The sequence below is a fragment of the Zeus faber genome, assembly GCF_960531495.2.
Source record: "Zeus faber genome assembly, chromosome: 7".
Classification (NCBI taxonomy): Eukaryota; Metazoa; Chordata; class Actinopteri; order Zeiformes; family Zeidae; genus Zeus; species Zeus faber.
The window spans coordinates 6,453,896-6,477,709 of NC_137203.1; the positions used below are offsets into that span (position 1 = coordinate 6,453,896).

General features: G+C 44.1%; 2 protein-coding genes across 2 annotated transcripts; both read right to left on the reverse strand.

Annotated features, from left to right (window-relative positions):
• Positions 1-1,512: 1,512 nt before the first annotated feature.
• LOC307232916 (long-chain-fatty-acid--CoA ligase ACSBG2-like) lies at positions 1,513-12,106 on the reverse strand (the record flags this gene model as incomplete). Its single annotated transcript, XM_080004125.1, has 12 exons — positions 1,513-1,655; positions 2,378-2,621; positions 2,700-2,839; positions 3,527-3,744; positions 4,312-4,545; positions 4,934-5,115; positions 5,789-5,956; positions 6,751-6,900; positions 7,022-7,102; positions 9,466-9,586; positions 11,032-11,120; positions 11,792-12,106. The coding sequence occupies 12 exons, from the start codon at positions 12,104-12,106 to the stop codon at positions 1,546-1,548; spliced, it is 2,052 nt and encodes a 683-aa protein (XP_079860251.1). The 3' UTR covers positions 1,513-1,545.
• Positions 12,107-19,450: 7,344 nt separating this feature from the next.
• On the reverse strand, positions 19,451-22,995 carry LOC307232312 (putative HIT-like protein). The gene is made up of 5 exons (XM_080003271.1): positions 22,860-22,995; positions 21,840-21,977; positions 21,563-21,667; positions 19,939-20,011; positions 19,451-19,804 (listed from the first exon to the last, which is right to left on the reverse strand). The coding sequence occupies exons 1-5, from the start codon at positions 22,944-22,946 to the stop codon at positions 19,713-19,715; spliced, it is 495 nt and encodes a 164-aa protein (XP_079859397.1). The 5' UTR covers positions 22,947-22,995; the 3' UTR covers positions 19,451-19,712.
• Between the last annotated feature and the right edge of the window lie 819 nt (positions 22,996-23,814).

Sequence of the window (23,814 nt, forward strand, 5' to 3'; positions counted from 1 at the left end):
TTCAGTGGTGGACATGGGTCAGCATGGGCACTCTTGACAGCTCTGCAGCTACACAGCCCTATACGCAGCAAGCTGTGATGTTCTGTGTGTTCTGACACCTTTCTATCATTGCACCATTAACTTTTTCACCAATTTGTGCAACAGTAGCTCTTCTGTGGGATCGAACCAGACGGGCTAGACTTCACTCACCACGTGCATCAATGAGCACATGGGCGCCCATGAGCCCTTCGCCGGTTCACCAGTTGTCCTACCTCGGACCACTTTTGGTAGGTAGTAACCACTGCTTAGCAGGAACACCCCACAAGACCTGTGTTTTTGGAGATGCTCTGACCCAGTCGTCCAGCATCACAATGTGCTCCTTGTCAAAGTGGCTCAGATTCTTACGCTTGACCATTTTTCCTGCTGCCAACTCATCAACTTCAAGAACTGACTGTTCACTTGCTGCCTCATATATCCCACCCCTTGACAGGTGCCACTGGAACCAGATGATCAGTGTTATTCACTTCACCTGTCACTGCTTTCAATGTTGTGACTGACCGGTGAAAGTCATGGAGTAAAAAGTGAAACGACCTGTAATACTTGCTCCAACGCTTCCTCTCCAGGAACACAAAACTACTTCAAATAGACTGACGTCTGTGACGCACACTTTAACAAACAGGCTTTGGCTTCTTTTCTGCTTAATCATTTCACTTTTATTGACCTTACATCGACAGTTCATTTATCTTGAAATAACATGCCAACATTTTTTTTTCAGTGTACATAGAGGTAATAAATGAAAATGTCACCTTACGTCTCGCCAATGCTCTTATCAAATGATTGCTCAACGTATTATTTTATTTTGAATATAACTTCTTGTCTTTAGAAGCAACATAATTAAGCATCATCTGAATTTGGTTGGTACTCGATGTTTGCTTCAAAACTGGCTCCTCACAGAGGGATATTATTTTCAATGCGAAGTCTTCAAAAACCAACCCTAAGCTCATTGAACCAGAAAAAAAAGACTTGTTGGATCTTGACCAACGGCTACCTTTTTATTTATTATTAATAATAATGAAATTATAATAATTTGAAAAACAAAAAAACGGAACTAAAACATTGGACTAGCTTCCAACCAGACTAGTGAAGTAGACAAAGCAGCAGTTTAGCACCAACAAATTATCTGCAGGCATGAGAGATCAGGAATGCTTATGATCTGGTGTTTTATTTTCAAAAAGTGCATTGTTGCTGAGAATTCCTATGTACAGCTTAAATAGAGTTTCGGAGCAAATACCAAAATGACTTCCTCTCCATTTCCTGGTTAAAAATGAACACATTTAAATCACATTATAAAATACAAAGCTGTTCAAAAGCCCTGGGGTGTTTTCCTTGATCGGAAGGCCTCAATAATTATATATCTGTTTTTGTTGACTTTCGCGGGAAAATCTTAAAACATTTAATAATAGTTTGTGCAAGTTTTAGACACGTGGACGTTCAAAATGCGACAAACTTAAACCGGAGTTTCCTGCGCTCCCATTTCCTTATTTGCTCCGTCTCCTTTAGATGTATTTATCCTTGCGGGGTTCCTTCCGCTGCCGTCTGAGCCACCGCGTACAGCTGGTTGATTTTCTCCTGGTACATCTTCACCACAACGGCCCTCCTCAGCTTCATGGTGGGTCCTGCCGAAAACAACAACAACAACAATCCAATTCATATTGGCGCATTCAAAACACATTTCATCGACAAACCGAAACTGGAAGGGCACACAAAAAAAAAAACCTGTTAAATAACGAGACTAAAAATACATCAGTTAGGACTATTTGATTTAAATGAACATAAGTGCTAGAAATTATATTTATGTTGGTGTTACAGACTATAATGTGCTGAAATTAGATAAATGCCATATGGGATATAGGAGTGAGCAGGGTACATGCAATAGAAATATTGCACATTTATCCACAGAAAGCACAACTACTAGACACGCTTTTAAGAAAATATGAGTGTATAATTGGAGACTAGTATAACACTGCGTACCTATAAAATATTCATAAATCCCAGTGCAATGTGTTGGATCAGGGTGACTTTTACAGACTAGATGCCAGCCCACAGTGCACGTGATGTGCATCATGTAAAGCAAAAAGTCAATGGTGTCATTTTTCCAGATTGATGAAAACCACCAAGTAGTGAATGCTTGACCGACAAATGATCAATAGAACACACGCAGGAGAGATTTAATCAGCGAGGTCAAAGCAACGACTTTAACATGAGACGTAAACGGCGCGCGAGCGTCCCCGGCCAGATTAAACATATCGAAGGTGCATGATTTGCAGCACGGCGGTTTGTTTCCTTGTCCAACTCCCTTCCCTCTCGCTCGCCCCACGCATTTCACCCGACGACTCACCCAGCTCTCCGCCCGACACGGAGAAGTCCCGCTCCAGGATCACCCACTTCTGGATCTTCTGGGCGTTGGACGTGGCCCTGGCGTTGACCCGCTCCACGCCCTCCTGGATGGCCTTGTAGATCGCCGGCTCCTTGTTGGCCACCACCTGGGAGACGGTGGTTGCCGTGACGCCCAGCCGCTGGCAGTAGGCCAGCGCCTCGGGGCTCAGCTCGTCTGTCGGCTCGCCGTTGTCGTCGGCGGCGCACTGCGGAAGGGGAGAAGGTGTCGTTTCCCGGGGGCCCGAGCCTCCTGACTTATTCAGCAGCTGCCGCCCCTTACTTACCTTGAGCGTGAGAAGCATGGAGAGGAACTTGAGCTTGTCGCCGATCAGCATGGCGTTGCTGATGACGGGCGCCTCCGCCTTGACGGCGTCCTCGATGGGGACCGGGGGGATGTTCTCCCCGCCGGCCGTGATGATCAGCTCTGTGAGGGGAGGAGACGGAACTCTCAAAACCCGGCGCTCAAGCTGTCCCATCGATAGACTCTGGGAAGCGGTGTTGATGCGAGGCGTCCGAATCTAAACTCCGTTGGGAACCAAACACTAAACTGATCTTTTTTTTGGGCTTGAATTCATCCCTGGGTGAAGGGTCAATTATGTATAGATTCGCCGGGATCCCCGCCCCCAGGGATTAATCATGTGTGATCTCATCTTACACCATTTTTCCCCCCCACCATAGACTTAATGTCACATTACTGATAGACAAACAAAATTAAAAAAAGAATTAAAAAATATTATAATAAAATAAAAGAGCATTTTCAGCTGAACTACAAGTGCCGTCACTTACAGCTCAATTCATTCTACTGATGCATTTGTTTGTCATTCGTCAGTTAAACCTTTACTATCAAGAAAAATCTAAAAACCTCACTGTTCAACATCGGAATCTTTCCATTCTACCGAAGAAGGTTTTTTTCCCCAACCTCAATCCATAGACTTCAGTGGGGGGTGGTCAATTCCGGTTCAGAGGGTAAAAGTCCTGCCACGTTTCTGCCCTAGCCGAGCATCAAACCGGTGGAGTTCCTGCATAAACTGGTCCTATGCATTGAGTTTAACTGAACCCACTTGGTTCAGTCGAAGCTGGAAGTCCCCGTCCGTGATCCCTCAACCCCCACCTTTGATCCTTCCGGTGATGAAGAGGAAGTCCCTGTCGTCGTGCTTGCCCAGGTCCCCGGAGTGCAGCCAGCCGTCCTGGTCCAGGGCCTCGTCCGTCTTGTCGGGCATGTTGAGGTAGCCCATGAAGACGTGGCGCCCCCAGAAGCAGATCTCTCCGTTCCCGTCCGCGTCCGGCTTGTCCAGCTTGGTCTTGCAGCCGGGCATCTCCTTCCCACAGCTGGACGGAGGCAGAAGACGGAGGCGATGCGTTCCATCACGGGGTTTACATGCGGGGGGCGTCGACGTGGGTCGGGTGGTGTTTTTTGAGCGTGTGGAAAAACATGTTTATCCCAATATCTGTGTGTGAATTCAACGTCCCGTTTTACGTAAAATAAGGTGTCAAATAAAAAAAAAAAAAAAGGACCAAACTGTTCAGGCATTAAATTCAGTTTTAGCCCTTATAACTAATTAAAGTACCACACACACGCATTTTACATGACCTGACGATAGCTCCGATTTTAAAATAGTCTAATTTTGTCAAAGTAACTTAATTTCCCCCCCATTTTGTAATTGCCAATTCTCTTTAAAAAGGTAGAAGCGCCATAGGTCTAACATGGGAAATTTATGATTTTACAGAGATATGGTCCTTCCACAATACAACATGTCAATGTAAAAATACCAAATAAAAAATTCCAAATAAAAACTACAAAATATTCACATTATGACACATTTGAGGTCACATCTGTTTAGAAAAAAAAAAAAAACAATTATGACTACACCGTCTCTAGAATCCCTTGTGGCTGACCTCATGATGCGGAAGTTGTTGGTGAAGGAGATGGTGTGCGGGCCCGTGCTCTCGCTCATGCCGTACAGCTCGTACAGCGGGATGTTGAGGCTCATGAAGTACTCCAGCGTCTCCTTGGTGATGGGGGCGGCGCCCGTTAAGCACAACCTGCAGCGGTCCAGACCCAGCGCCAGACGAACCTTCTTGAACACCAGGTTGTTGGCCAGCATGAAGCCCCAGGGCACCTGGTGCTCCCTGGAGCCCAAAAGAACAAACAAAAAAAACAAAAACCAATCTAGTAAGACGAGGGGACCGGAGGGGCCACATTTTTACAGATTATGGGGATAAGATGCAATCAGCTGAAGGTCAAAACTGAATACCACCAAGTCGCAACGGCGCCACCGTTGATAAGCGACTGTCTCGCTCTGATGAACAGCGAGACAGTCGCTGAGGAATTCCACTCCGGGGATGAACACTCACCAGTGTCCTAATTACTATATTTTGACAAATTGGCTCACGGTGGCAGTTCAGGTGACAACTGAAGACGGCGGATGGAGTAATGGGTAATCTATACACACCGTCCTTAAAACACAGAATGGTTATAATTAATAAATGATGGGCCCCCGTCCCCAGCGGAACTCACCCGTTCATGGCGCTGTAGTTGTACTGCAGGCCGATGGCCTTGGCCCAGTCCGCCACCCTCTTCCTGAGCGGCGATGCCTTGGCGCCGATGGCCTTCATCTTCTCGTGCATCTTCTCCCAGACGCGGGGAACGCCGAGGAACGACGTGGGCCGCACCTCCTTCAGGGTGGTGCCCAGTGAACCCTGGGAAATGAGTGACGCACCAAGTTAGTCAAAAGGTGACATGAGAGATTGACTTGTGTACTGTATTACAGAAAATGTAAATATAACAGTAAGCCATTCCCCAAACAATGACCAAGGCAAAACCTTGTGTGAGCGCCTGCATTCATGTTATTTCATTTTTATATTTTTGCTTTCAATACACAACTGTTCGATACCTTGTATTTTGATTTTCTTGACTCTGCAGTGCTCCTGTTCAGCTTGTCCCCCCCGTCCCCCCTTTTTATTTTGATCATTTTTTACCCCTTGTATGTGCACTCAACTTTGATTTTAGTGTCTTCTTGAACACAGTTATTCACACAAAAACTTTGTTTTATTTTTGTGGTTAAAATACATATTTTTTCCTCCTCCTGACAAATACACACAGAGCCCTCGTACACCAGCAAAACTGTCCAATAAACTAGAGCAAAATTAAGAGACATGATCTACCACCATATGAGCATTACAATGTACACATTCTGTAGAACAATAAACTGCCATTATTTGTTGCCAAGTCAAAGTCTGTGTGATCTTATTGTTCATCTCTCAATAATCAAAAATTAAGTGCATATTTATTTTTAACCCAGTATTATATGGATTGAGCCCCTAACCCCTTGACCGTTTTGAAACATTATGCAACGGTTCCAGCCGCTCCCACCTTGAGTGCGTCTGGATCTGCGAAGTACGTCGCCCCTGCGTACTTCATGCAGATCCACATGTCGTATCCCTGGGCGGCGATGTGGCTGAGGGGCAGGTAGCTGACCACCACCTCCTCCCCGTACGCCAGCTTTACCGTCACGCCGGCTGTGGTCATGGTCCAAGTGATCTGAAGCGCAGGGGAGGAGGAGGAGAAGTCACGCAACTGAAGTAAAGGTCATTGCGGTCAGACGTTGACGACTCTGATTTGCTGTTCAGCTCCTTGTTCTCCGCTGTTGCAAGTCCTGACTTAACACTATGCCAACTCTTTAAAGTGGTAACCCCTAAGATTATTTTGTTTATTTATCCGATATTGTATACCTTATTTAGCTGGTGCTTAATAACAAACAGACATTCAATGCATTTGCATTATGTATATGCTCCTCTGTATGCCGTTTCCATTGGAAACGGCATACGCATTTTTAATGCTTCACATAACGAACGGTTTCAATTTCCTTCTCACTCGCACAAAATCAAAGCAGGATGCTGCTTCCGCTTGTTCTCTGAATGGTCTTTTAAATTAAAGTTTTGCGTGAATATGGAAATATATGGTCATACTCACAGTATGAATTTCATTCATAACAATTTAACTGGATACACTGTAAATATCAGTGTTTGCGTGCCTGTGTACCCATCAGCCAGTGCGGTAAACATTTCCATAGATTTCCACTTTAAAGAAAGGGAAGGAAGTCATGGTGGTGTGGTCCAATTGGACCGGAGTGGTCCTGATTTTACACTTTGTCTTTATTGTAGTGATTCTCTCCGGCCCGCTGCTCATTGTAGAGAAAAACAAACGTCTGGTTGAATACGTGTTTCTTTTATAAACCCAAATAAATTTATGTCAAGTCGCATGACATTACAGAACTAACCCCTCGCTGCTCCACTGACTTGCTTGCGCTAGAGGAAGCATTGAGGGGAACTCACGTTGTCGTGGCTCAGCATGACTCCCTTGGGGTTCCCTGTGGTTCCCGAGGTGTAGATGAGGGTGCAGCACTCGTTGGCCCTCTGGGCGTCGATCACAGCGTCCAGCTGCTCGTCGGGAACCTCCTCCCCCAGTTTCATGAACTGGGCCCACTGACGAGGAGCCACACAGAGGTCAAAGGTGACTATGGCACAGTTCCCATCACAGGTGCTAGGTTCCGTTCCCTTCATCGGTTTCATCGTCACATATTTGCCTTTCACGCTGCAAACTCACAGTGTAGACGTCCGGAAGCCTCTGCTGGAGCTCGTCCTTGTACTGGACGATGGCTTTTAGATGAGGGAGCTGGTCCTTTATCTGGGGGAGCAGCAAGGAAAGTTTGATTATACGGGGATCATCATCACCACCACCACCACCACCACCACCACCAGGGGAGGCCGTTGATTTCTCTGTGAAATGTGGGCTCGTGAAGCCCTCGGAGACTGTATCGTGATTAAGGGATATATAAATGAATTTGACTCGGCGTGGTCTTCGGATGGGAGCGGGGCGGGAGGAGGGTTGTCAGGGAACAGACCTTTCTTTCAGCGGAATCGTGTCACTATGAAATTAAGATACGACGTCATCTCATGACGCACAATCGAATGACGATGGGGAGAGGAGAGCAAAACATTCCTCAATGACATCAGTTGCAGAGGAAGATTGTGCACTTCATGGAATTGCGTGAAATTAATTATCATGTTATAAGAACAAAAATGACGCTGTTTGAGGAAATGTTTTTCTTGACACAATTTTCAGACGCTTCATTGCGATAAATTGAAGTACATTTTTAGGGGAAACCAGATATTAAGAAGTTTCTTGCAAGGATATACTTCAGTCTGATATCATACCGTCATTAAATTACCGCAGCTCAATGTAATGAACAGCATTTGGATTATTTCACATAAATTCAGCAATTTAAATTCATGATTAGCAATCAACCAATCATACTGATTTCAAGCGTAAATTTCCCCATGATAAATCATTCCATATGGCCAAGCCGCAGGAGCAAGTTAGTATTTAGTTGGCGGGCATCGAAACAGACATGAAAATTGCTCAAGCTGTTCCTTTTTGGCAGATCTGTGCAAATGCCGCAACTCGCTTTTACCAGTAATGCTGCACTGGTACAAACGTCTGCTTTGGGCTGTGAATTCATTTACTGTACAGTCACACAATGTGTCCCGTGACGTGTGAACACTGCGTGCGACGCGTGGACACGGCGTGCGACGCCTGAACATGGCGTCTAACTGTGATAGGGCCACGGAACCAGGTCAAAATCCAGCAGATTTACCAATGTTACTGATTCTGGATTTGAGTAATGTGTCCTTGGCATCGGTGGAAAGTGCTTTATAACCAAATATTGTACTTGGCAGTATATGTCCTTAACTTGAGTTGAGAATTACACGGGGACTTGATACTTAATCATTCCAGAGCAGATATCTTACACTTGTTACTACATTTATATACAAAGACTACTAGGTTTTTTTAATATACAAGTAATGCAATCACTTGGCCCAAATTTGACAGAAAGGAATACACACACAGCACTTTATTAGGTACACCTACTGTACTTATTCATGCATTTATCTAATCAGCCAATCGTGTGGCAGCAGTGCAATCCATAATATCCTGCAGATATGGATCAGCAGCTTCAGTTAATGTTCACATCAACCATGGGAATGGCGAAAAAATGTGATCTCAGAGTTTGACCGTGACATGATTGTTGGTGCCAGACGGGCTGGTTTGAGTATTTCTGTAACTGCTGATCTCCTGGGATTTTCACGCACAACAGTCTTCAGAGGTTGCTCAGAATGGTGCGAAAAACAAAATACATCCAGTGAGCGGCAGTTCTGCGGACGGAAACGACTTGTTGCTGAGCGAGGTCAACGGAGAACGGCCGGAGCGGTTGGAGCCGAAAGAAAGGCTACGGTCACTCAGATAACCACGCCGTGCAATAGAGGTGAGCAGAACAACATCCCAGAATGCACAACACGTGGAACCTTGAGGCGGATGGGCTACAACAGCAGAAGACCACGTCGGGTTCCACTTCTGTCAGCCAAGAACAGAAAGCTGAGGCCGCAGTGGGCACAGGCTCACCAGAACTGGACAGTTGAAGACCGGACAAAAACGTGGCCTGGTCCGATGAATCTGCATTTCCACTGAGGCACACAGACGTAGGGTCAGAATTTGGCACCAACAGCATGAATCCATGGACCCAACCTGCCTTGAGTCAACAGTCCAGGCTGGTGGTGGCGGCGGTGGTGTAATTGTTTGGGGAATTTTCTTAGCACACTTTGGGCCGTTAATACCAATCAATCATGGCTTGAATGCCACAGACTATTTGAATATTGTTACAGACCATGTGCATCCCTTCATGGCCACAATTTACCATCTTCTAACGACTTCTTCCAGCCTGATAATGCACCGTGTCACATAGCAAAAGCCGTCTCAAACTGGTTTCATGAACATGACAAAGAGTCGAATGTTCTTCAACGGCCTCTCCCGTCACGGGATGTGGTGGAACGGAAGCATGCATGAATGTGCAGCTGACAAATCTGCAGGAATCGTGTGATGCAATCATGTCAACATGGAGCACAATCTCAAAGGAATGTTACACACTTACAAAATGTTCTACAAAAGGGATTATTATAATTTTTTTTTAAATAGTGCACACACACACACACCTGTAGGATTTTGACGAGCTGCTTGTGGTTTTCTACGACCAGGACGTTGGCCTCGCAGTTGGCAGCGACGTACTGACAGGCTTCTGCAGAGTTTGTGGTGTAGATGCCTGCTGCCAGCCCCCTGCCATCAACGCCAAAAAATTTAAATCAGCTGGAAAATTCGGGCTTCCGTACCAAATCTGTAAAATTGTCAACACACTACACCAGGAAGAAAAAAAAAAAAAAAGTTAATATGAAACTGACCCGTAAATTATTCTACAATTAGCTGACATGTCTCTCCCTCATAACAATAAGGTGTGTGGGCTCCTGCTATTACATTACATTATCCTACTTATGTGAAGGACCACTGATTGAAATACTGCAATGACAGATTTTTAACATACATGTCTGCCATTCATGTGTATTAGACGTACTAGAAGGGAGCGCGCAAAGCTGGAAACACTGAGCATATGAAATTTGTAGTCTAGCCACGATCCAAGTGTTTTAAGACATCTTAATGAAAATGAATACATAACGCAGGCCAAACAAGAGGTCTGGAAAGAGACAAAAAACAAACAAAAAAAAAACAATCCTCGCAATTCCTTCAAATCAATAAAAATGTATACTTGTGTGGAAGGGACACACACACACACACACACACACACACACACACACACACACACACACACACACACACACACACACACACACACACACACACACACACACACACACACACACACACACACACACACACACACACACACACACACCTCAAAAGCCCTCTCGTTCCTGACATTGTTTCTGTGTGTTGCTTTAATTGAAAATGCTGCCGCTCCCCACGCCGGATCTGTTTGTATGTAAACTTTCACTGGTTTCACCTCACCAGTCCACCAGGATCTCTTTCTGTACAAATGTGAGGCGAGAAAAATATGCAGTCCAGTTGCTGAATCTTCACTTATAATAGATCTACACAGCCTCATTTAACAGTTTTAAAGACTAAAGGCTGTGCGGTGAACTGCATACACCTTTATTATTATTATTTTTTTTTTAAAGGAAAAAAAAAAAAAGTTTTTTCACACAATTTTTAAAATACTTTATATAGTACTAGTACTTATATTTTATTTTTTATTTTAATCCCTCCTCTTCAGTTTTAAGTTGGTATTAATTCCTCTTTCTTAAGCCAACAGATCAGTTCCTGTGTTATTTCTCTAGCCACGGGTGGAGTTACTCGGATGGGGTGCGGTTCTAATTCTACTGAGGCCACATGTGACATAGGAAGGGGGTCGCAAATCTGAACGACTTGTTGAATCACATGTTTTCTGAAATAGGGACCCCACAAAAAACTGACAAACTGAGTTTGTCTTATTTCACAGTTTGTGTGTCAGTAGTTCCATCAGAGACCCAAATGTATGTGAACGAGCCCTGAAAGTGAGTAAAAAAATAAATAAATAAAAAATAGAATGTAATTGGTTTCTCAAAATATCGTAAAAAGTTCAACCAGATCAAATGTAAAAAATATCCCACGACATTCCGGCCTCACGGCCCAGCCCTAATGGTTCAGTGTGAAAGGGTCTGTAATCTTACCCGGCCAAAATGCCGCCAACATTGGAGATGAACCACTCGGGGGAGTTGAATCCCAGGATGCCGACACCATGGTAACGCTCCAGTCCCACCTAAAAAGGAAAGGGGAAAATGACGACAAATATTATCAACTCCGAACTGGTATCCTCATTGTTTTGGAATATGCATCTCTCATGAAACCCTAACCTCATTTACTTTTGACCTACATGTTTGGAAAGCTACCCCGGCCTCGCAGTGAAAGAAGAGAAGTAACACAAGCCCTGAATCTCACACACACACACACACACACACACATACTATGTAAACAGTTTAGACCAGGGGTTGTATATATATATATATTCTATATAATATTATATGAAGACCCACTTGGGAGACCAAGACCTGGCTCAGGACCCCGTTCCCTCCCCCTCAAAAAAATAGAAAGTTGTACACACTTTATTTGCTCTAATATACTGCTGTGCAGTTTGCGTGGAGTGCAAAATTAGGCTACACAAACATACCACCTATAACAAATAACATGTAAATTAAACCACGCCCTTAACAAAGGCAGGTATTTATACTAAAATATATATCAAAGAAAAAAATAATAATAATCCTGCTGCGGACCCCAGTTTAGCAACCCCCGGTTTACACCGCTCCTCACACACTATGAATTACACCCATGTGGGTGGTAAAATTACTCTAATGAATTAAATAATATAAAACAAACCCCGCAATTCTCACACACACACACACACACACACACACACACACACACACACACCTTGAGGAAGCTCTTGGCAGCCGCCCTGCACTGCTGGTAGTATTGCCTCCAGGTCACGGTATGCCACTGGCCCTCCTGCTTGTAACCCAGGGCCACATGGTCCCCGAAGCCCTCCACCGTCTCCATGAACAACTGGTGTACGGTGATGGGGGTCTCGGACCCGGGCCCGGAGCTCTCCATCCGCAGTTGGACGGCCTCGTCCCTGGCGGTGGTCCACAGGTGCCTGGCCGGTGTCAGCACGGTGGCCGTGGGCAGCGCGACTGGCTTGGGCTCTGGGGCGTGGGGACAACAGGGGCAGTTGTATTTACCCGCCATTACTACTACCTACACCGGCTCAGATCCCGCGAGCGAGGAGACGAGACCCAGGCGACGGAGAGACGGTTCCACAGAGGGAGAGAGACGGCGTCAGGCGTGCAGGCTGTATGAACCAATGTGGATGAGTCCCCCCCCCGCGGTGGGTCGGTGTTTGTGTGTGCTTCTCTGCGCCACGCTGTGCAGGATCTTTACATAAGGAGGAGGGCTGAGGCTGGGAGGGCGGGTCGGACCTGCAGGATGGAATTACCTGAGACTGCTGAATGGGACGCAGCGGAATGTCTCTGCATACCCACCAATCAGGTTTGGTCAGGTACACCGTCTCTCTCTCTCTCTCTCTCTCTCTCTCTCTCTCTCTCTCTCTTCTCTCTCACACACACACACACAGGAGGAAAGGGGTGGGGTCTAATCACCACGGCAGCACCTGAGCCAAATCAAGTATCATGCAAGCCATGCGTTTAAAATGCATTCGACGGGTCAAACGTGAATTCAGATTGCGTTCCCTGGAAGGAATCACACCTGCTTGTCGTCTTCAAAACTGGATTTCATATGATTTTGTTCTGCAGTCTGCAGGTTTTTATGCACCAAAATGATGATTCCCCTGGTTTTTTGTTATCTTAGGAACTGAATCAACAGTTAAACCGAAATAAAAAATAAAAACAAAGAAATCAACCAAAATAATTGAAGAAATGGGTTCTATATATGGTGACTGGGTTTTAGATATAAATAAGGCGCTGGATGGAGAGAGATTAATTAATTCCATCACACTCTGTCTGACATGTGATCTAATCACCCTAATTAGATCTACAATATGTGTATATATATATTTATTAACATGGAAAATGTTTACTTTTAAGCAGTCTAAACTGATTTACTTATTATTTACTCTTTATTTGTTCTGCCAAACCTAAAAGCAACTAGTTTTAGTTGTTTTCTATTTGTCGGGCACGTGATCCAATCAAAGAGAAGAAGAGAGGACGATGAGGAAGGATAAACTACAGAACCTCGAAAAAGGCCTTTTATTATTATCCAACCCCCAAAGGCCCCTGTTGTTTTTGTTCATAAAAAATGTCAGTGGGGTACGGATCTCACGGAACCGACGAACCCACGGGCACGATGACTAAAATTTGTATTCGGCGCAGTTCCGACATGCTGTTGTCCAAGTTTGATCCAGATCGGTCCATTTTTGTGGAATAAGTTGGTGATATCACTGTGCGCATGTGTAAGATGGCAGCGTGCACAGGCGGCTAGCACTGCAGTCTACTGATTGGTCATAGACAGGGCGACCTCCGCAAGATGGCGGCGCGTACAGATGCAGCAACTCCGCTGGCTCGATATTAGACCTGGCATTTGTAAGTACCTCAGATGTTCAATCCACCCAATGGATTATTTGATTGGAAATCAACTAAAGGAATATAAGACAAACTCTGACAGACTGTTCATACACAGATGTGCAGCGATAACAGCCGTTAAACACGAGGTAGGTGTTACATTTGCAACGTAACATGCAACATATTTTTTCTTTATTAATTTATTACCAAATTACACAGTGATTTACACAGTATTACTTTATTACTATTATCCTTTATCATGTTTAAAAATAATTATAAGGGATAACCTGAAGAACAATTGGGCTAAACAAAAGGCAGTGCAATAAACATCATAAACATATCCACTTCTGAGACGCACCGTGGTAAGGTCTAAAGAAACTAAAGAGCCAATAACGTCACAGTCAGAATTTATAGACATTCCAGAGATATCAATGTATAAAATCTTCCCGAATTGTAGTTAGTTGTAACGATAACCAAAAGCAATCACACAGTGCTAGGAACATTTATTTGTTGTGTCTGTGTTATGAAATAATTAAATTATTTTGGTATTTGTTTTAGGTTCCAGAGCCTCAAAGAAGCTGAAATTCCAAGGCAGCAAAGAAGCGGTCGGCAGAACGTGCTGCTTTACAGGTCAGCTACTCTGAACCTGCAGATACCCCCACACATCTCGGTGTTAAGAGGCTCATTTCATATTTGATACAGTAATAACAAAAAATGTGTATTCCATTACAGACAATTTGTTTGCTTGTATGTCATCTTGAATTGTCGTTAGTTATAACATTAAACTAGAAAAAATCGGCAGCCTTGCAAATAGGCCTTGAACATCATGGTGTCACAGACATCAAACCAGCTAACCTTGTGTATTTCTGCCTGGAGCTAGAGCTATTATTATTATTATGCGTTTCATTTTTAAAGCACTTTTCATACATGTAATGTATCTCTAAAAATTGACAGTTTTATACTTATTATTATGTATATTTATTAATGCATGTACATAGTAATCAATTTTGTCACTAAGCTCTTAATGCATATATTATAATTGAATTCATACACAATCTAATAATGAAATGTCATGTTTTAATAATTGTATTAATTCAGTTTTGAATCTAAATAAAACCCAATAATGAAAGAGGACAATTCCTCTTTTATTACATTCGACGTTTAACCCCTTACCTCCTGCAACTCCGGCAGACGTCTCCGCCCGGTCAGGGGACCTGGTGTTCATTGCGGGTGGTTCACTGGTCTCACTGGATGTGACTGAGATCACGGCTGCCTCTGCAGGGTTCTGCTCCTGGGTCTCTGAAGATGACCCTGCGCCGGGCCCACGGCTGCTTCTGGCCTCTGCGGTTCTGGTCCCTGTGGAGCAGGGCGCTGCGGTGCTGGTCGGCGGACCTGTGCTTTCTGTGGTTCTGGTCAGTGGAGCTTCAGACTCTGTTCTGTCAGGTTCAGGGTCTGAGACTTTGAGACTTTTATTGACAAGAGGATAGGAGACAGAATCGGTCTGTGGCTGGTCCAGCTCCAGGGCCGTCTGTGTCTTTAGAGGACGGCTGCTGTAGAGGATTGAGAATAAATTATTATTGTCATCATCATCATTATTATTATTATTCTTCTTATTATTATTATTATATTTATAAAACAAAGTTACAAAATCCTTCCCTGCCAAAAGAGACCAAAGGAAACACAAATAAGTAAGGCAGAAACCAACAGTTGAGTAAATTCTAGGTCATATGAAAATTAAGTTACCAGCGGTGAAGTTTGACTTCATTTTTAAGGGAAAATTGGACAAAAAGAAAAGCTGTTGACGCTGCAGACGTGTAGAGCTGCGTCGTTCCCGCACGCAGCCAGAATATTTTGATTGTATATTATTTCCTCTAATAGTGTGTTCATTCTATCGGACAAAACATGAATTAACTCCCTCTCTCTCCCTCTCATCTCACTTACCTCTCAGTATCGTCCTCCATGATAGAGATCCCGTTGCTGATTACCGCCTCCACTTGATCAGACATGTTGGATGTGCTTGAACGAGAGGAAGCAAATTAAACGGGTGCACAGTGGAGTGGATTTGTGGGCTTTCTGCACTGAAACACGGAGGGAGCCCATCGGTCCCTTTATACAAGGCAGACATTCACAAAGGTCACTGCAACGACATGCACAATTGTGTTCTGGATGTCGAAACCATCTGGATGTGATGCCACAGCCAGTGGGCATTTTGCCATCTGAAGGGACTTAAAACCAGTTGCCTCACAACGTCAGAGAAGCACTGAAATAACTTGCTGAGCTAATTTAACTTATTTTATGACTTGTGCAAACAGGAACGTGTTGATATTGTACATATTGCCTGAATTAAATATGGACTTTAATCTTCATATAACTATGAACTGTAGCTTCTGCCTGTGTTTAAAGTAGTCAAATCATGCCATCTAGTGGGAAATGCTCCAACTGTGACATCACTAGTGGCCTTAGAGGGTGCTCCCAAATTGAGCATTTAAAGGTGGAGCGTGTAGAATTCGGTGGCATCTAGTGGTGATGTTGCAGATCGCAACCAACTGAATACCCCTCCCTTCGGCGGTGCAACATGGAGGCCTCCAAGGAAGAGACGGCGGCCGCCAAATTCGCGGAAAATGCAAAAGTCTTCTCAAGCAGTGTTTTATTTGTCTGTTCTGGGCCGCTGTAGAAGAAACATGGCGGCCTCCATTAAGCGTACCCGCTCCCTATGTAGATAAAAACGGCTCATTCTAAGGTAACGAAAACACAACGATTTTTATGTTCATGGGATTCTACACAAATGAAAACATACTTTATGGAATATTATATTCCATTTCTGCCAAGTCCGCTCCATAAATTCTACACACTGCACCTTTAAACTAAATACATGCAATGAATTTTAAAGAAATGCTGTATTTTTATATTTATATATATATAAATATATATATCTATTTTTTTGTTGTTGTAACTATCTAATAATACTATTTGGAAGACATAACTATGCAGTTTTTAAAAAAATAACATTTTTTAAATGAAACAATTGAAATAATGTCGTTTTTAAATAGATCAACCACCGAGTTAGAACTCCAGAGATAATCAGACCAGATATATCTAATCTCTGGTGAATAAGATAACTTTGGTCAAGATTTCTCTCTCAGGCAAAGGTCACATTTATTACAAAACTACACTGAGTGGAGCAATATAGAGCGACAGTCAGTATTTCCTAAGCGTTATGCAAACATATTTGTAAGCACCTTCCCAATTACGTTCAATAAAACAAAAAAAAAAATGCATTTGATCCCAAATCATAATTGTGATTGGTCCAGAGGCAGAGAGCACTGAGCACCAAATATTCCATCATGTAGAGTCAAGATGGGAAGCTCCATTTCCCATGGGGGGGGTTTGTGGCTTCCAGATGACAGTCAAGGAGCCTGTTGCATGTGCTTGAGCTTTTTCGGTGGATCTCTAACCTCCTGAATAGGGTGGTGTGGGTGGGGTGTCTGAGGAACGGAGACTCTGTTGACCAAACAGTAAAACACTGGAAAACCTACTCACATCAAACAAGGGCAGGAGTCCTATCTGCAGATCTCTTTATTTTGCCGCCTTTGTTTCAGATGTATTGACATTTGAACGGCCCCTCCGTTTAGCTCAGATGATTCACACCATCCCATCGTTTCGAGTGAGCTTCCGTCTCTTGGATTTGGAAATGGTCCGCCCGGGGTGGGAAAGCTAAAGCGTGTGAACAGACGTGTACATACGGCCCTCGGTGTGTCCACGGTGACATGGGAACGTGCACGTGTGAGTGAGACAAGGACGCATGCAGCAGCTGAAGAAGTAACTCCTTCCCTCCCTTTCAATCAAAGGTTCAATACCCTGACAATAAATGACTCCAGTAACAGAACCACATGGACATTCCTCGTGAAGTAAAAGTGCACAAGTACTTTCTCTTAAATTTTGCTTAAAAGTATTAAAAGTAAAAGTACTTGTCATATCCAGTGCCTTGATATAGAAGCGCTTATAATGCAACATATAATGCAGCATATACTGCCTACTGTACCTTTTTTTCTGCGGATAAGGGCCCAAAATAAATAAATGGATAATAGTATTGATGTCCTCAAAGAAAGTCCAAATATACAGTATTGATACACAAATATATGTGATCTAAATATATGCACAAAATTAATTTAGTGTGTTAGAAATGTAGTGGAATAAAAGCTAAAATCGTGAGTATGAGTATAGAGTTTAAGTATAAGTAAGTAAAGATACTTGAAAAAAGTACTTAAGTACAGTAGCCAAGTACTTGTAGTTACTTTCCACCACTGCATCTCAACCCATTCCTGTTAAGGAAACAGATTGTTGTTTTTATTTTGTTTTTGTGAACAAGCAGTATTTAATGAGGGCAAAACATCACCTTCAAAAAACCAAAAAACCAAAACAGAGAGAGAACTCACCTTGTTTCAGCCACAGAGCGCAAGCAGCTTGACAAGAGCAGTCAAGTGCAGAGGAGAGTGGAGCGCCAAGCCGCCGGGGGACCTGTGTGGGTCGAGAACATTAAACCTCCACCCTCCTCCTCCACCCTCCTCCACCCGGCTGTGGAAATTTACATAATCCTACATACACCTCGTGAGCGGTCGAGCCCACCGGTTAACTATCCGATACCAAAGGTTAACCCTCCAAGGTGCAAGGCACCGGCAGCTGCTGCAGACAAGTCTTTGAATATCTGAAGTAAAGACATGTATTTTGTGAGTGGACAGAAAATACCTCCATCGCTCTCTACCTTGTTCCTTGTTTACCTTTCCTTAGTGAGCTATTAACTCATTTAACCCTGCACGTCACAGCTGTTAAAATAGCTGTGGAAGTGTGTGTGTGGTTTTTTTTTTTACTCCGACCAAACATGTGTTTTCACAAACCTTTCCAAAAAGTTTAATTATTTATTTATTTATTTTTACGGCAAAGGCATTCGGTTTGTGTGACGGGGCTGTCCAGGAAGTGACATTCACGGGATTAAATGGGTTCGTTGTGAGTTATTTCAGTGGTTTACTAACTACGGCGCGGTCAGGGGTTGAAGTGGACGGAACTGGCTTCTCTAAAATACTTTTTTCAAACTTATTTCTCACAAATAGTCCAAACGAACTCTCGTCCCGCTCTTATCCTCACTTCTCTAAAGCCGCACAACAACAACAGCAGAGATAGCCGTTGATTGGTGTCACGACCAATTCCAATAAAAAAAACAAGATAAAAGAGAGATAAGTGCTTCAGTCCTGGGAGGGAAGAGGGAACTTTGAGCCATAAAGTGATTTATTTATTTATTTTTATCAACTGGAAGAATATTTAGCAACCTCCGCCTCCAAGAGGTGTCATCCTCGGGCGAAGGGCCGTCGCCTCTTTCCGTTGTTTTTAAACGCGGTTCTCTCTCTCTCTCTCTCTCTCTCTCTCTCTCTCTCTCTCTCTCCCCCCCCCCGTTGGGCGGGTTTATTCGCCGCGGCCAGATCTGATGGCGTCTGCGTGAGGGCCGAGGTGGTGAACATTGTGTTTTAAGTAAATACAGGTGAGAGTTCAGCCCGGGTCTCGGATGACACGGGGTGACCCAGAGCAGCGGCACCAAGGTCGTTTGGTCGCACCACCGCTCCCGTGCTCAGCTCTGGAACGCCGCCGAGGCTGCTGATAAATAATTAACCACAATTAATACTAATCTGAGAAGAGAAAAAAAAAAACCCCACCGGCGACTTCCAAAGTTTAAACACAAATACACAACGCTGTATTCATAAACAAGCACACAATACGACCTCGTTAAAGTGAATGAAACAACTGTGTCTCCGTGGCGGCTGATTTTCTTTTCCACTTCAATTCGTTACATCTACATGCAGCGCCGCCTTTCTAGACCCAAATACGTGACGTAGCTACCAGGTGTCGTGGTGGAGGGCTGTGGGGCTGATTGGTGGAGGCTTCCACGGGTGTCTCCACCCTGTTCACCGTCACTTAAAATAAAAGTGCAAAAGAGGAGTAAAAAAAGAACGCCGTCTGATTCATTGTTGAAAATAACTGTTTATTTACAGTTACGTGAGGCATTGAGCACATCTACGCATCTGACAATATTTCATCTCATACATATTATTTACACAAAGGTGTCATTCCAATTCCAATCAGGGCTTCGTCCTTTAATTTTTTAAGATTTTCGGAAAGAATTTCAGTCGTCATATCCTGAAAGTCATCACTCCGCCATCATTTAGGTAGTGATAGGAGAATGAACACACACACACACACACACACACACACACACACACACACACACTCTATCCTGGAGGCCATGTCATCTGTCTTCCTCCCATGACGTGGAGGTGAAGGTGGTACACAGACTGAGCTCCATGCTTCCCGTCATTGATCACTGCAGATCATGTCAAAAAAATAATCAATAAATAGAAAAAAAACAACCCAAAAAAAAAACAGCTTGTGAATTAATTTTCCGCTCATCGATCCAGGTCAATAACCATTAACCAGCGATCACACAGAGACACTCACCCACTCGGTAACCCTCGTCTAGATTTTCTTTCCTTGCCACGTTTTTGGCGACGACCAGGAGATGTCCCAGGAGCTTCGCAGTGGGAGGTGGAATAGAAAAGTAAATAAAAACAGGAGTTTAACACGCACTGCGCGTCACATTTCCCCCACATCGCTTTGGTCGCTGCTCATTTCAAATCGAGCCTCCGCCTCCTCCTTCTCCTTCCTCCTCTTCCTCCTCCCCTATCTGGGTCGAGTTGTGTTTTGTGCCTTGTTTCACAACGAGCCCCATCCGTCCGTCTGCCACTTCCTCCCGTCAACGTTTGTTTCCGACGCCCTTCTTTTAAAGGGAGCGGCGAGTAGCGAAGGTCACTTTCGACGCATCATCGGCCTGACAATGAAATCAAATACATAGCACCCACACGCCTCCCAAAACACAGGTTTCTACCGACGGAGTGGAAATGGGAATTTCCAGGGACCTTCCAATGTCATAAACACTGACCACTCCATTCATTCATTCATTCTGAATGAATGAATGAATGGAATGTCTATTGAGATTCTTTTCGCATTGTGATTTTCTTTTTCCCAACAATGCAGTTCAATATTACAATGTCCGTAAATTTTCACAGATCTCTAAAAGCTTGAACAAGCTCATGTACCTCATGTTTTCCCGATTGCTGATTTCCGGGTGATGATGCGTCAAAGCAGAAAATTCCCAACAGCACCATTTTAAATCCCTGGTGCCCCTGGTTATAAACCTTCTCAAACAAGTCTTTAATCCAATGATAAACAGAATTAAAGCTGCGAGCAGCGATGAGCGGGTCCTCGACGGGCAAGCGTTGGCGGGACGCAAGTTTGAAGCCGATCGGACCGATGGGCGAGGAGGAGCCCACTCAGGAGTACGGAGCGTGAGAACAGCCAAAAAAGGGACAAAAAAACAAAACAAAAACAAAACAAAAAACTCACGTAAACACCGACTTTTTTCGAACATGAAATCCAACGCTTTGTCACGCCCACACCGTGCGACGAAAACTCAATCTTTTCACAACTTTCAATCGTGAAGGTGTCTTGTAGACGCTCCCCGAGTTGGAAGCCGATCCGATAAATCCGCTAGCAGGAGTTTGCGACAGTACGGAGCATGAAAACGACCAAAAGGTGACTCAAGTGGCACCTTTCATTAAATATGGCCGACTTCCTGTTGGGCTCATGTCGTAGCGGCAATATGATTTTTTTTTTTTTAAGTCTAGTGATGTTACATTTGTGCACCGAATTTTGTGCGTTTTCGTGGGGAAAAAAGCGAGTAGGTATTAAGTTTTAAAATCTTTTAAATAGCGAGCCATTCTGCCACGCCCACGCATGTGTGCAAAGTGGGCAAAGCTTTGCGAGGTTGAGTATCTTGAGGCCCCCAAAAAAAAGCCGATTCAAAAAGGCGGAAAAGGAAGAAGAAGAATAAACAGAGCAATAACAACAGGCTCCTCATGCTACATTCTGTAGATGAGGAGCCTGATTACGGGGGCTCGGACCCTAACAACCTGGTGGAGACGCTTTAAAACCGTAGTTTCATGACAGACGAGCGACAGTGGCGCCCGACTCCCGGCTTCGCGGAGTATTCCGGCGCCAAAGAGACACGAGGCGAGCGACCGACCTCTGCGTCTTCATCGGCGGCCGCGCTGATCCTTGGGACGGGGACCTTCGGTATCACCAGGAAGTGGACGGGGGCCTGCGGGGCCACATCTCTGAAAGCCAAACACTGATAAACAAGACGAACAAACAAACAAACACGTCAGGCATGGAGCTTGTACGGTGAATTGGTGATTTCAATCTCCGGCATCGTGGTCGTGAAGTTTGATCCGACCGCCCGGGGGGCCCCGCGTGGGATAAACAACCGGTGGGGGCGGGGGGGGACGCGCCGGCGTGTTTACCCTCTCGTCCTCGTAGATGATGTCGGCGGGGAGGCTTTTATCGATCACCCTGGAGAAGACGGTCGGGGCCGGGGGCCCGCGCCCCTCGCTCGCCTCCCCCGCCAGGCGCACCTCGTCGCGCTTCGTGCACAGGCGCCTCTGGGAATCGAAACAACACAGCCGGGTCAGAAGAGTGTCCGGCTGCCGTCCGCCGGCGGAGGCCGCCATGACAGTGGCCGGTTGAAATTTCGGACACGCGAACACGGACCAGGAAGCTTGTTAAAGAGACGGTACACTGTTACTGTGGCTCATCTATGGTATGAACAATAATTTGGCGTCGACTCATTCCTGAAGTTTCAACTCAAAGGATTAGACGACCTACACTGGTAAACAGAGACATAAATAGTTGTATGCAGACATAAACAGATACATAACTAAATAAAGGTAAATAAACAACTGAATAGTCCTCTGACATAGACTTGGCTCCAACAGCTGTGAGCAAAACACTGATTACACTGTCAACAGGATGAAGATTAATTGTTCCAGTATGAAACATTCCCGCATGAAATCAAGTCCCCAAAACATAGTTGAAGTGGTAATCCTTAACGATTCCATTCAATTCAAAACGACAAAGTTGGCCTTCTTCCGATCATTGATGGGATCTTCTTTTAAATTCTTGTTTACTTGAGGTGGAGGGGATACTGTTGTGTCTTTTTGTGAACGCATAATTCATATTGAGTTTGCTGACAACAGATTTTGCCGCATCATCAAATCCACTGCGACCACCCTTCAGTCCTTTGCACATGCTGTACCCAATCAGCGAAAGGCGGACCCCGCCACCAAGACTGGGAACCAACACACTGAGGAGCAAATGTGAATGTGAGATTTAAAAACTTTATATAACGACTCGATAATCGTACGGATTACCACTTTAATGTCCGTGAGGCAGTATTGAACCAGACCCCTGGGTCAAAGGGCTCCGCGGCAGTCCCCGAAGACAAGGGGCTTTATGAAGATAACAGCCACACAAAAACAAGATACCTCTAAACAAAATGCCGATGGAAACGGGTCTGAACGACGAGCGAGCGCCGAGGAGAAACATCTGCGCAAAACCTGACGGGACAACATGTCCGAACGCGGAGACCTCCCGACGAGAGCGCTCCAGCCGGGCTTACGGTCGGGGTCACAGTTAACACTTGGTTTGTCGCACGGAGCGCACCGTCGCGGCGGGGCCCCACACAAGCTCCGACCGTTACGCTTAGCGTTGCCATAGGCCCCGCCCGTCAAATAACCTGAGGGGATACGCTGACGAGCGCTCCCCGAGTGAACCGGAAACGCGCGGCAGCCTCAAGAGCGGATGCGCCGTGAAGTCATCTTCACGGCGCGAATTATCCCGCTTTGCAAAACATCAATTTACATTTTGAACTTACAATGTCGTTTGTTATAATATGTCATCTGAAATTTAAACGCGGCGGTTACATTTTTTTTTTTTAAATATTGGTTACGTTTTTTTTGATTCATAAACGTCCCCTCCTAAATTGTGGATATTGGGCGATTGATTTCCTTGTTAAATCCTTAAAAACCTTTTGAAGTTTAATTATTGGATGATTATGAAACAAACTTGACTGGTATTTATATTTATATTTATATATATATAAATAAAATATGTAGTTATTAATGGTGTTTCAAATCAAATCAATATATATACACAAATTATATTTATTTGAATATATATACAGTGTGGGTGTGTGTGTGTATATACATACACATATGTATTATATATATTGTATATATATATATATATTTATTTAATATGTATATAATATAATATAAAACATGTGTATAATATAATATATAATAGGTGTTTCAAGTCAAATACATTTTTGTTATCTTTAGCTAGGCGCTGTCATGAAGGATCATATATATATATATAATTATTTTTATATAAGATGTATATAAAATAATAATATTTATTATAATAATATATAATATGATA